Raw genomic sequence first — 13,116 nt, 5'->3', positions numbered from 1 at the left:
TTCTGGGTTTGCCAACAAAGAAATGTCGTCTGCAACGAATGATAACAACATCATAACTCTGGGCCATAAAAACAACTCTGTCCAAAGATAAAGAGTCATAAGCGAAGGAATCTTTATCGCTTTGAACAGAAGTTACATTATTTCAGTATTTCATCATTACTGTCACACTGCGAGCAAAGCGAAGTGAAATACAAGGCTCAGTTTGTTGAATATTTCATATAGACCAACCGGCCTATGAGGAAGAGAAAATGATGGCGAAAAGTTATGACTTCAATTCGGTATATTCTGTCGTGGTTGGTGTGAGCAGTTTAAAAAATCGATAAAAGTAAAGTTTATTTTAAAGAAGATAAGGTATTTAGTGAAAGGAATACCCGGCAGCAAGTGTGATATCATCACAATGTCATCACTATCATCACTGTGCAGGATTATTTTGTGCAGATGTTTTACATGTGCAAAACAACAGTACTGTGGAAAAGTTTTGAGCCACTTGAGCCATTTTAAAGTTGTAGCTGTAATTTTCAGCTCTTAATGAACGTCCACCAAAATTTTTCTTTAGATATTGACTGTATTTTCTTTAATTTTCAGTATTGTCTTGTACCTGACCCTTTTTAGAGGACTGCGCTTTTGTTTATCAAACCACTTAACACCTAACACCTGACCTATTAATCATTCAAGCAGAAAAAGACACTTAACTCAAGGGATGAATCGGTGATGTGTCTACACACAACACGCAACTTAACAAAGATCCAATTTTAAATTACAATTTCAGACACCCTTTGTTACAAGCGGCATGTAACCTGTCCCTACTTCTTTAGTTTAATCTACACAAAATGCCAAAAATAAAAATTCAAGTTTTGTTTTGATTTGACCAACAAAGTGACTTTCAAAGAGTTTTAGCTGGAAAGCTGTCAGTATATTCTTAAAAAGTTGGGGAAATTAAACAAGTGGAGTACAAAGAAAAACTCTCACGTCTAAAAATTGTGAAACAATAGTATATGAAGGCCAGGTCCTTAAGAAATAGGAAGAATCCAGCAAAGACCTGATACAGGACCTGAAAAATGCACCGTGGCCTTTAACTGACACATCTACTGTTTACTGAAGCCTCATTAGAAATGGTCTCAACTGAAGGGTGGCTGTCAAGAAGTCTTTCTTAAGGAAACGACACGCTGGTATTTCAGCCAGTTGTGTTGGAGATCTTGTCAAAATTGATGGAATTATGAACAGGAAAAGTACCCCGAGTTCCCAAACACACTTCCAATGCAGTAAAAATATATGTGGGCCGAAAAACACATAATGGAAACCTTGAATTGGCTTCCCCAGATTATTAGTGAAGCAGTGTGGGATCAACTCGACAGGGGACGGAAAAAAAAGCATCCAACATCCAAAAAGGAGCTTTAAATGTCCTTCAAGAATCCTGGAGAGTTACTGCTATTTAAAGAAATTACAAGAAAGCTGGCTAATAGAGTTCAGGCTGTGTTGAGGAATAAAGGTGGTTACACCAAGTATTGACTTAAAACTGCATAACCGCTATTTTTGCATCATATACTGCGTTTCCTGTATTTGTTTGCAGATCAGTAAATGACTGGACCTTTCTTTCTTTCTTGCACGTGTGTTGATTTACATGAAGCTTCAACCTGTTAGAATTAGTTTTGAAAAAGTCAACAAAGGAAAAGTGGGAAAAAAAACTACCTCGAGCACAAAACACTTCAAAGAACACCCTGCGACTTCTAAGCAAGCCCAAGGGACTAAAAACTGCAATTATCAATAATGAGAGCGGGGATGGAAAGCCCGAGAATACACAAAGTGACAGCAGCTCCTGGGGGCTGTTGATGTTTGGGGTTCAGTCTTTTTTTGGTGTGCATGCTAAAAATATTAATAATGATTAAAAAACAAACAAAACAGAAATGTGAAAATGACCTAAAATATTCTGTAAGTCTTGCTGTTTACCAAGCAGCCATATTCTCTCTGTTAACACTCACATTTTATGCAGATGATTTTAGGTCGGTCCCACTTGCCGTTAGCACGACACTTAGCAGTGGGCACGTGCCGCTGCAGGAAGCCATCGGCGCACTGGTAACGCGCTACTGAGTGGATGTCATAGTGGGTACGCTTCCGACCAATCAGGAAGGCGTTATCCACAGTTGGAGGGGCCCCGCAAAGCACTGTAGAGACAGAGAAATACAGAATATTAATGAGGTTAGTTAGTTTTATTGTAATTACTTACAATTCTTGCTGTGTCATTAGTATTTATTAATCAAATAAGATTCTTAAAAGGTTCTTATCATTGTTTTCCTTGTTATTCTCTGACGTGATCAGCTCAAGTGATCCCTATGAGCAACAATCTCAGGCTTCAGAGTCCTCCGAACGTTCGGTTTCAGGCTATTTTTATTCTCTTGGCTCTGTATGACACCAGTGAGAAGAGATATCCTTAATACGTTCCTCTTAGGCACACAGCTCTGAGTGGGATCACAGAAACCCCCTACCTGCGATTCAATCCTTATTTTTAAGAGGAAGTTCAATCAAAAGAAAGTTGCCTCAAACGGAGGGAAAAGAAATGAAAACATTTTATTTTATTTGTTCATTCGGAACAGTGAAGCAGTAGGGATGAAGAACACGGAGCTGGAAATGACCATAATAAGTCGTCTTTAAACAGTAATGACTTTAACCTGGATTCACCCCATTAGTGTGCTTCACTTAAACATTTCAGGGTTCCAAATGGTGTTTACATTTAGATTTTACGGACACATCCCACACACGGCGGGACTATGACTTGGTTAAAACATTTTTTGAAAACCGCTTCGATCTGTGGATTTAGCATCTGTAGGATAGGGTGTCTGTCAGCGAGTGAGTAGGTGGGATTCAAAGTAACACAGCATTTTAGACACATAAAAGAGAGGAGGCAGAATCAGAAAATTGTTTACTCAAGCTGAGACAGACAGAGAACTGACACTCTGGTCAGAGACTGACAGGATGGACAAGCCTCAGGGAGCCACTCAAACAACTTCACCAGTTTTTTTTTTTTTAGCTCTCCCGTCGGGGTGTCAGTCTGCAGTGGTCGGGGCTGACTTCAGTCCTATCTTTCAACACAATGCGCAACAAAATAATGGAAAAACGATGGTTAGGTTTTAGTCATTAACTCCATCTGATCCATTATGTAAATTATTAAATTAACTAGATAAAATATAGACAAGCTGTAGTTTTAAACTTTTCCATTTACCACTGGGGGAACTTAATAATTTCTATGACAACTAATGAAAAAAAAAGTTAAATATAAACTACAGTGCAGCACTATTTCGAACCCCCAACTGATATTACTGGTACTATCAGTCCCCACTATGTCAACCTGCCTTCGTCCCAGAGTTGAAACCCAGCTTGAGGTCCTTTCAGACAGGAAACTTAAAGTCAGCTTTGATGGCCCCTGACTTCATCCTTGGATGCCATTTGCACAGTTCAGCAACAAACCAGTCAGGAGAGGACTTAATCAGCAATCAGAAAATGTTTACAGTCCTTAATTCCCTTGTCTGTGTCCTAATACCTCTTAAATTCTTAATAAGGGAAAGCAATGCCATTAACTGTGATGAAGGGTTTAACGTCACATTTACAGTTTAATACACTGTGGATGGAAGGGGCAATAAGCACTTCCCCCTCACTTGAGACTATTGCTGTCTTGACACAAATGAAAGGCTAAAAGGTAGCTTTCCATTAGCCGTCACCTATGTACGCTGTTGAAAGATTTCTCAAAGTGCAGACAAGCTAAGTGAGATTGCACTGAAGTAGGTATAAAATAAAACGTCAAAAAACTCAGGAAAGGGAAATGGAGCTGGAAAAGGTGTTTTTTATAGTGAAGAGTAGAGGGCTGCGAGTGAAAGGCAGCTGGGTCTTAGAAAAGCCCATCAAAAAAACCTATAAAAAACACCAAAAGCACCTGTTCAGTGTTTTAGGACGTGTGATTGGTAAAAGACTCATCTTTGCTTGCATGACAATGAATCATTTTAGAAACGTCTTCATAGTAAAATCCATATTTGAAGCATTGTTTGTCATTGCAACATCTAAAATACGCTTAGTGTCTTCACTAAATATGGATAAATGTAAAAACTGCCACCTGATTGGTTGGTCTGACGGCTCATACAACTACGTAGCATTAATTCAAGGTTAGGATGAGTAACCTTTACTATCAAATGCAGGTTTCCTCCCAAATAATATCACTGCGGAAGCCTATTAATTATTAATTAGCCTATCAACATTACTCGTGGGTGTAAATAATTAAAAGCTGCAGTGATTTTGGCTCTTTAACTTTGCATTTCCATTAAAATAATGTCATGTTTTTGCTGTATTTTAGCAATTACAGATAAAACAGAATGAAAATTATTTACTTTTTAAATGATTCTTATTAAAGATAAAACAGAACAGCTGTGAGATGAAGGGGGAAAAAAATCTTTATGTAGACACCGCTTTGCATCCCTTGAGTGCTGTTTGTATATCAAATTTAGAGGAGGCTACTTTGATTATAAATAGAACATAAAGAAGCCTTTTAGCTTTAAAACAGTTCAAATAGAAATAAACTATAATATATCAAATAAACATGTTGTTGATCATGTTTTTAACAGCATTTCCAATCAAAGCAAACAAATCTTTTCAATAAACGTTACATTTTCTATTTCCCCCTTATCAGAATGAATAAAACTATATGTAAAATCACCATTATTCATATTCATATTTATCAATAAAAGAGCCGGATGTGGTCCAGAGCCACAGGTTCGAGATCCCTGTTCTAAGTCAACACTGGAAGTTAAGAAGTTACGCAGTATATCTGCATGTGTGTTGTGAAAATATCTATAGTTATTTTCTTAGCCGATTTTCTTGTGTTGCAGGGGGGCAGTCAGTGTGAGTCATGCGGAAAGCTGCAGACAGCTGCTGGGTTCCTCTAGTTGGTTCCTTTATGGCCTCAACACATCCGCACACCTACTGGCAATCATGTGAAAACAAATCAGAGAGATGTGCAAATGTGTGTGTTTTCTCTGCACAACACTATGGGAATACGTCTCACACAGAGTTATGTTCAAACTCAGTTTTGTTTATTAAGAAAGTCTTAATAAACACTGACAGCTGCTCAGATCAACTGAGCTAATGGTTTTGTTTTGTTGTTCACTAAACAGAAATACACCACAGGTAACAAATCTCAGTCAAAGTCCACTTGGATTTACAGCCTGTGGCCTCGGAGAAGGCATTTGACTGCGTCCTTCAGGGTGTCCTGTGTGGGGGGGCCTTTTGGGAGTGTTAGGCCCAGTCGTACAGGCTATTCAATACCTGTAGAACCACAATGGCAGTAAGTGATGGCTGGACTTTACTAGGACTGCGCTTTGCCACAGATTATGTTTAGAATTTCTAGGCACACACAGCCAAGGAGTGAAGAATGTCAGGTTTGGTGGTTGCAGTATCTTCTATTGCTTTTTGCAGTCAGCCTCTGTTGGAAAAGGATGACTGTTTTGGGTTGGGAAAGAGTTGTTGCCTCTAATGGAAAATTCAAGTATCTTGGGATCTTCATGAGTAAGGGAAGTAGATTGGAGATTGACTGATGCAATGTGTGCAATAATGTGGATGCAGTATCTGTCTGCTGTGGCAAAGACAAAGCTGAGCGTAAATGATTTTTTACTGGTCGATCTATGTGCCGATTCCTCCCCTCACCTATGGCTACAAGCTTTGGGAGTGACCTCGGATGCATCTGACTAGGATGCATCCTTAACCTCCTGGCATATCCACATATGTGGATATCACATTTTGGGTTGTCTAGACCAAAATACTAAATGTTGCGCTACAAGGGCCTGATATCCACTTACGAGGACATTATGCTTCCACTGTTTTATCGAACTTTAAAACAAATGTCCTCATATATGGATCTCATTTTTCTCAGAAAGAAAAATCAGACAGTTCTTTGTTTTGTTTTTACATTCATCAGGTCCCAATCAGCCCAAATAGAATAGAATAGAATAGAATAGAATAGAATAGAGAAATTAAAAATGCATGCCATGAAAGAGTTCGGGTCTTAGGAGGTTAATTTCTCCTAAGTGAGATGTTTCGAGCACGCCCAACTCTGAGAGGTCAAATGCACTGCAACTTAAGAAAACACCAGGAAATAGAAAAAAGCTGCAAAAGCACACAAAAGAGAATAACAGTGTAAAAAGGAAGCAGAGGGTTCATTAGTGTTGTGTAGGTGCAGATAATGTGCGTTTTAATCAAGTCTGTGCATCCCAAACATACAGATATTAAGAAGCAAATAACACAAAACTGCAAGTAGGATTTTCTTTCTCCATTTTGATTTAAATTAAAAGGAGACTATTTGAAAAAAAGTAGCTTATAGCCAGTGTTGGGGAGTAACGGAATACATGTACCGCCGTTACGTATTTAAAATACAAAATATGAGTAACTGTATTCCGTTACAGTTACCGTTTAAAAAGGTGGTATTTAGAATGCAGTTACTTTGTTGAAATAAATGGATTACACGGCGGTACTTCCCTGTTTCATATTGTGGCGGGTCAGGACTGTTTGGGTTTTGTTTGACAGCTACGTTCTGTTGTTCCAGGCGGCAGCGTTACGGTTGCCATGGTTACAGGGTGACACTCTCTCTGCGTGTTTCCTGGGTGAGAGAGAGCGCCTGTTGTTGTTGTGCTAAGCTAATAGGCAGAATGCTACCGGTATAGCTCTAAAGAATGTAGCATCATAGGCAGTGTAGTCCGTGCTGCAGGGAGAATGGACTGCCATACACGTTATGTGTCTGTGAGGGAGGGAGAAAAAGGAAAAGTACGAGCTGTCATCGAGCAAAAACGGGAGCTGGAAGCATGTAAATATAATAATAACCACTGCAGCCAAGAAGAGTGCCTGATGAGCCCAGTTGTAAGTAAGCTATTAAGACTCGACTGTACACCGTGTTCGTGTTTTCCTCCAAAAACAATAAGTTCTGTTGGAGCAGCCTTTCAACGCCTCTCTCTGTCTCTCGCTAGCAAAGTTGACCCAGACAACAAAGTAAAGCTAGTTTTCGGCTACGAGCCTGACACAGAACCCACCGTATTAGCCAGAGGTCCCTTTACTACGGTTCGGAGCCGCGGACCTTCAGTAACAGTAATAAATCACAGCAATAGTACATTCACGTAGTTGTAAACAGCATGATAATATATTAAGTAATCCAAAGTATTCAGAATACGTTACTCTCATTGAGTAACGTAACGGAATACGTTACAGAATACATTTTGGGGCATGTATTCTGTATTCTGTAATGGAATACATTTTAAAAGTAACCTTCCCAACACTGCTTATAGCTTTAAGCAGGTAAGCAGTCTGGCTTGGTCAGACAGCGTTTCCTTGGAGGGCCGCTTGCAGGCCTTGACCTTCTGCTGTGTTCCTACAGGCATGTCCCTGTCGAGAATATGTGGGGAGTTTGGGGGAAGTTTGTTCTTGGTCAGGAAGGGTTGGCGAGGAGAGCTATCTTCTTCTTACCTTCTATTTTCTCTCTGAATGGCTAGACTCATCATCAGACCAAACAAACGAAACAAATGATATTACACTGGAAATATGTGCACTATTTTCCAGCAAAATTCATAAATATCTGTTCCTTTGAATTATTTGAAAGGCTTGTAGGTCTCACACTAAGGTGGAAGCTGGTAAAGCTTCTCTTGCAAATACAAAGTAGAATTCAGAAATAGCAGGTTTGTGTGTATTACACAGTGGCTATGTTACACCCCAGTGGACACATGAACTGCTGAAGGCACTGACATCAACCTATTATTTCCCAACGCGCTCACAGTGTCTGTATGTCATGCAAAATTAGATTTCCCCCCTCTGTAATAAGCCATAAAAAACTGAATAATTTTATAATACGTACATGTCTTGTTGTAGGTAAATTTCTTCTCATCCTTGCTAGAAGAGCTTAGAGGCAGATGACTGTGTGACATTCTTGTCACCGTAATCCAAATGTAAATGTTGAACTCAATCAGTTTTGCTTTTTTCCATTTTTTCTTTATCCCTTACTTGGATAACGTTGACCCAGCAATCAAATATTACATCTGAATGTTGAAACAAGTTGAATCAATCCTACAAAGAGCATCACTTTTAGTAAAAAAGGCCAGAGGTATAAAGATATAGATATATATATCCTTCTACAGAGGTGGCAAAAGCACAGACTTCCTTTAGTTAAGTAGCTAAGTAGTAAGGTAAGTGTGTTAAAAATACTCAAGCAACTTCTTTACTCAAGTAAAAGTGGGAAAGTACAGGCTCTGAAATGGCCCCAAAGTAAGAAAGTAAAAAGTCGTCCTTGAAGGACAAAAATTAACTGAATGTTCCTCTATAAAACTGTAAAAAATATTAGTACATGAGAAATAATATTCCAACCCAAATTAAAAAATAGAGTACAGTAAAATGAGTAGAGTCAAAGTACTAATACTGTACTGTCTTATGAGATGACTGCATCAGGTCTTTTTGCTTAAATAAAATAAATCATCACCATCTGTACAACACGCCACCCTAACTGACCCCCCAAGCAGCTGATCAAGATGCCCGATTGGCTCGTGTGATGAGAAGACAATCAGATCACATGAGCTGGGGTAATTAGAAATGAGTCTCAGCATGGAGCTGAGAACTCCGCTGATACGATCAGACAGTACATGGGGGTTACTTGAGTGAGTGAAAAAGAGGATGACAAGGAAGCAGGGGAAAGATGAAAAGATGCTGGTGATTGTAAGTGACTGATTAAGGTCAGAGGTGGGCTGTATGCCTGGGACTTGTGACAGTGAGCAGCAGAGGTGCTGCAACACCTTGCTCACAAGGGAAACAGCTCTCCTTTGATACACCAATATAGCAGCGGCCCGTTTTCTGTACGTGTCTCCACGATCAACTGGCTGATCCAACATCTGCTGATCCTATTTTCCAAAAGCACACATAAAGACTTGAAAAGAACAACTCAATCCAACTCCTGAGAAGACCGCAGACTCCCACGGTCATATATTAATACTCAAACTTATAATACTCAACTCCATGATGGGAGGAAAGATGACAGGGGGGACAGTGAGACGGATGATTTGCACAAAATTGAAATCACAGAGCAGAAAAAAGGGCGGTTGGCAAGATTGGTTGAGACATAAAACCTTTGAAATAATAGTGCGCTTACAGAAATGAATGTTGTTTACAGAATTCCCTTTTCTGCTACAGCAAAGCCAGCAGTTAAACCAAGAACAAAAATATACTCAATCTAAGGTAAGAGAGGTAAGAGAGCCTTTGCATAGGCCTCAGAGTAAAGGACAATACAGAAAAAGACTGTTGAGTATGAGGATCAGTCACAGACATGAAGTTTCAACCAAAAGCAATTAAATGTGACAAAGATGTTTTCTTTTGAAGTGCCACAACTTTGTAATTATCACTTTTGCACTTTTTCATTTATTCCTTAACATTTCAATCAGATACCAGCACATCATGTACCGGGGAACAGATTAACCAAAGAACTGTCTATCCATCAAAAAACACATATAATCAAGAGAAAAAGAAAGTACGAGTTTCAATTCTGTGAGGAAATAATAGAACAATCTGGTCCTTACCAGCTATTGAATTGGTTCTACTAGCTGTTGAATCAGGAAGACTTTTCACACACTGGTTTTGCATTTAGTATTTGTAAGATAAATGATGACACACTTCACAAGGCTATATTAAATTCTCTATACCTGGTACAAATAAGCACAAATGGTTAGGTTAATTTGATATGATGACCATCAATGAGGTTTTCATGTTAGGTTTTTCAGTTTAAAGTCAGCTTGTAGGAAGAGCAGGTGACAGGATCTAACAGAGGCAAGAGAATCCAGGTGTGAAACTCCAAAAGAAACGTAGGGACATGATAAAAACCGCGTTTCTAACAGAGAAGATCAGAATGCTTTAAATGTTGTAACAATGCAACTTAGAAGTAAATCAAGTGTGATAAAAAAAAAGCACAATCAACAAGACACCTTCATGTTTTCTTAAAGCAAAGCGTAAGCATTGCCTGAGATTGAGAGGCAATTAACACCTGAAATAAAGAGCAAGCCAACATATCGATGATTTGCAAACATATAAGAAGTACTAAAGTTATCAGTCTATTAACACTATCTGAAAGGGAAACGATAAACTCTTAACTCTAAAGTGTTTAATAAAAAAAGACTATCGCCTATCATGATTTATAAAATTTTGCACAACCACCTCGGTGTTCACTACTGTCTCAGTACTGCAGTCATCTTTAACCCATGATGTAACTTTAATAGTCGATGTGAAAAAGGTGAAAAAGAGCTCTATTTACATTTTAAATCTTCAAGTCACATAAATGTTCGGTAAATGCAGACCATTTGCAAAAACCTCCAGGATCATTTTTTTTTCAAATGCAGCTGCCAGTGTCTTCTTGTGCCCCAGTATTGCTCTAAACCAGCCTAGCTTACCTATTTATTAGGGGTGCAACAATACTCGATATTGAACCGTTCGATACAGTACTTTCGGTTCGCATATGTATCGAACAATACAATTTTTTTTATTTATTTTATCAACTTTTCTTCTGACGATGCTGTCTGTGTTAAGCGCTCAGTGGATCTGTGTTCGACTACTCCGCCTAGGCAGCACTGTCGATTGCAGATCCATTGAGCGCAGCGCAAGCTAGCAAGACGCAAGAAGCTAAGCTCATTGCAACATGGCAAATTGAACCTCCCCCACCCTCATTCAGATCTGGCGTTTGGAACTATCTTGGTTTTCATGTGAAGCATGACCCTGATGGTAAGCACGTCAAAAAAGTAAAACAGTATGTCGGATGAGCCACGCAATGCTCAATTGGTGGGAACTAGTGCCTTAGCGCAGTTAGCTTGTTAACGTGTTGATGCCATCCAGCCCCACGCACGGGGTGATCCGCGGTAACTCATTAATGGAGATTTGCAGCGTTATGGCGTTAATGTCATTTTAACGAGATTAACGCTGACAGCACTAGTGGGAAAACAACGAATATGACTGCACATTTACTCCGACATTATCCTAGTGCAAAGACAAGTGGAAGCAGACAAAAACAACAACGTTAGCACATGATTCTCCTTATGGGGACCTGATATGTTTAATATGCTGCTGAGAATATAGCCCAGAAGAAGCGTATAGTATAGCTTTTATTTTGGAACGAGCCATTTCTCTGTAATAAACTCTTTTCCAAAGATGAGTGATTTCTCGATCAGATAGATTTATTTTTTTTAATTATTTTGTTGTTTCAGCAACATTACATTTAAAAACTGTACTTTTGAGTTAAAATATATATTTATAATTTTAATAAATGACAAATTAAAAAGGCATGAACATTTTTTTGTATCAAAAAAATATTGAACCGTGACACCAAAGTATCGAACCGAACTGAACCGTGAATTTTGTGTATCGTTGCACCCCTACTATTTATATGTCAAGCCACCCGCTCTTGATCATAAGTTTGACCTGTATGAAAAAATAAGCTCTAATATGCTCTCAGAGGAACATGTAGAAGCCTAAACTTAGATGGGACAGCTGAAACAGGAGACATGAAGAAGAGGTAGCAGCGTATACAATGATAACTAAAACAGCACATGGGTAAAGAAAAAATCGAGTCAGGACATGAGCCGTGTGTGGAAAACTTGGTAAAGTTGATGCTGGTGGAGGATGACAGGACATCAGAAAGAGAGGGCTTGTAAGACGCAAGCAGTGTGACTCTAAGGTATGCAGAGTGACTGAAGAGGCTTGGTCTTAATCTCTTGCACCCCACAAAGATGTGTGTAATGTAAAGTATGACACAGTCAGGATATTCAGAATCACCTGAAGGTACGTGCGCTGTCAGTCTCTGTGCTTTGATAGAGACGGCGTGCAGCATTTTCGAGCTGCTTTACATAAAAAAACACAGTCTCAAGAACTTTTCATCACCTTTCTATTTTGTGATTCTATTTTAAAGGCTGTACAGGATTTGAAACTAAAGAGCTGACAGCAAAGCGCGGTGAGCTGTACATCCTCATTCTGTCTCTGCCTTCTTCAGTCCGATCCCTTGCCGCCTCGCACTTCATATCTGACATTTCTCACTCTTTGCAACCTCTTCCTCTTTTTCCAATTTACATCTTGCTGCTCTCTGCCTCCTCACCTCTTTTCTCAGTCATCTTTATCAACTGTTTCAGTTGCAGAAAACTCTCCTCTCCTCTCCTTCCCCCCGTGTTGTTCTCACCTGTTCCCTTCTTGCAGACGTAGGGCAGATTGTAGTTGCAGGGCACGTCATTCCATTTGCCATTCTCATGAGCAATCATCACCACGCAGTCTTCTCCTCCAGCAAAGAAGTTGTCTGGCTGGTTTTCACGCCAGTTCTCATATTGCTGCACAAATACACAAGCAGACAAGGTTAAAGAAACAAACCTGAGCAAACGTGCTACTTTTTTTTTTACTACAGGCAGTGGAGAAAACAGTTTGTTGGGAATCACGACAGCTGCTACAATGAGCACATAAAAATTTACTCTGCAACTCCAGAAGCTTTAAGTATGCTGGGATCAGCAGCTGACTACAAAACAAAACAAAAATAGCTGGATCCTCACCAGGTCCATCTTGTCAGTCCACTGAAAATCATCTTCTACTGTCCGATCATTTAGCCCAATCCAGGTGTTGTCATGGCTTAGACCTGAGTAAGAAATTGCAAACAAAAAAATAAATACAGAAAACAGTAGAGCACTACATACGGTATCCAAACAATAAAGACACATATGGGGCAATTCAATGTATTTCTTGACATCTATAGATAACTATTACAACATACTACAAAGAAATTGTTAGGAATGACTTGTTGTTCTATAGTTTACTGTATAAGTACATGATACGCACTCATTTCTCCCAAAAAATCCTTTAAAAACATTTGTCATGAGGCTGTGACACATCACAAACCCTGATTCAGGTGGGAAACTGATCACTTTGTTGTGTGGAGCAACAAAACACCTAATCAGCAGTGCTAAAAATCCAGCACCTAAAGAAGAGAGACTATTGCCAACTACTCGTCATATGACTTTATCTGCACTGGCCTCATTCTGAGGACATTACCTGCTGGAGAAAGTTTGTACCAAATAAGCTGGATCTTATATA

At 39.2% G+C, this 13,116-nt stretch overlaps 1 protein-coding gene across 3 annotated transcripts in view; it reads right to left on the bottom strand.

Moving 5' to 3' along the window:
- Positions 1-13,116, bottom strand: part of ncanb (neurocan b) — a 202,129-nt gene that overhangs the window by 16,059 nt on the left and 172,954 nt on the right. For all 3 annotated transcript variants that reach the window (XM_085152483.1, XM_085152482.1, XM_085152481.1), the window contains exons 13-15: positions 12,579-12,661; positions 12,218-12,362; positions 1,980-2,162 (exon numbers count right to left, since the gene is read on the bottom strand). In XM_085152483.1, the coding sequence (XP_085008609.1) occupies positions 1,980-2,162; positions 12,218-12,362; positions 12,579-12,661 (411 nt within the window). The remainder of the gene's footprint in view (positions 1-1,979; positions 2,163-12,217; positions 12,363-12,578; positions 12,662-13,116) is intronic.

Source organism: Neolamprologus multifasciatus, chromosome 23 (assembly GCF_963576455.1).
Source record: "Neolamprologus multifasciatus chromosome 23, fNeoMul1.2, whole genome shotgun sequence".
Classification (NCBI taxonomy): Eukaryota; Metazoa; Chordata; class Actinopteri; order Cichliformes; family Cichlidae; genus Neolamprologus; species Neolamprologus multifasciatus.
This window is presented reverse-complemented; position numbering and strand designations above follow the sequence as displayed.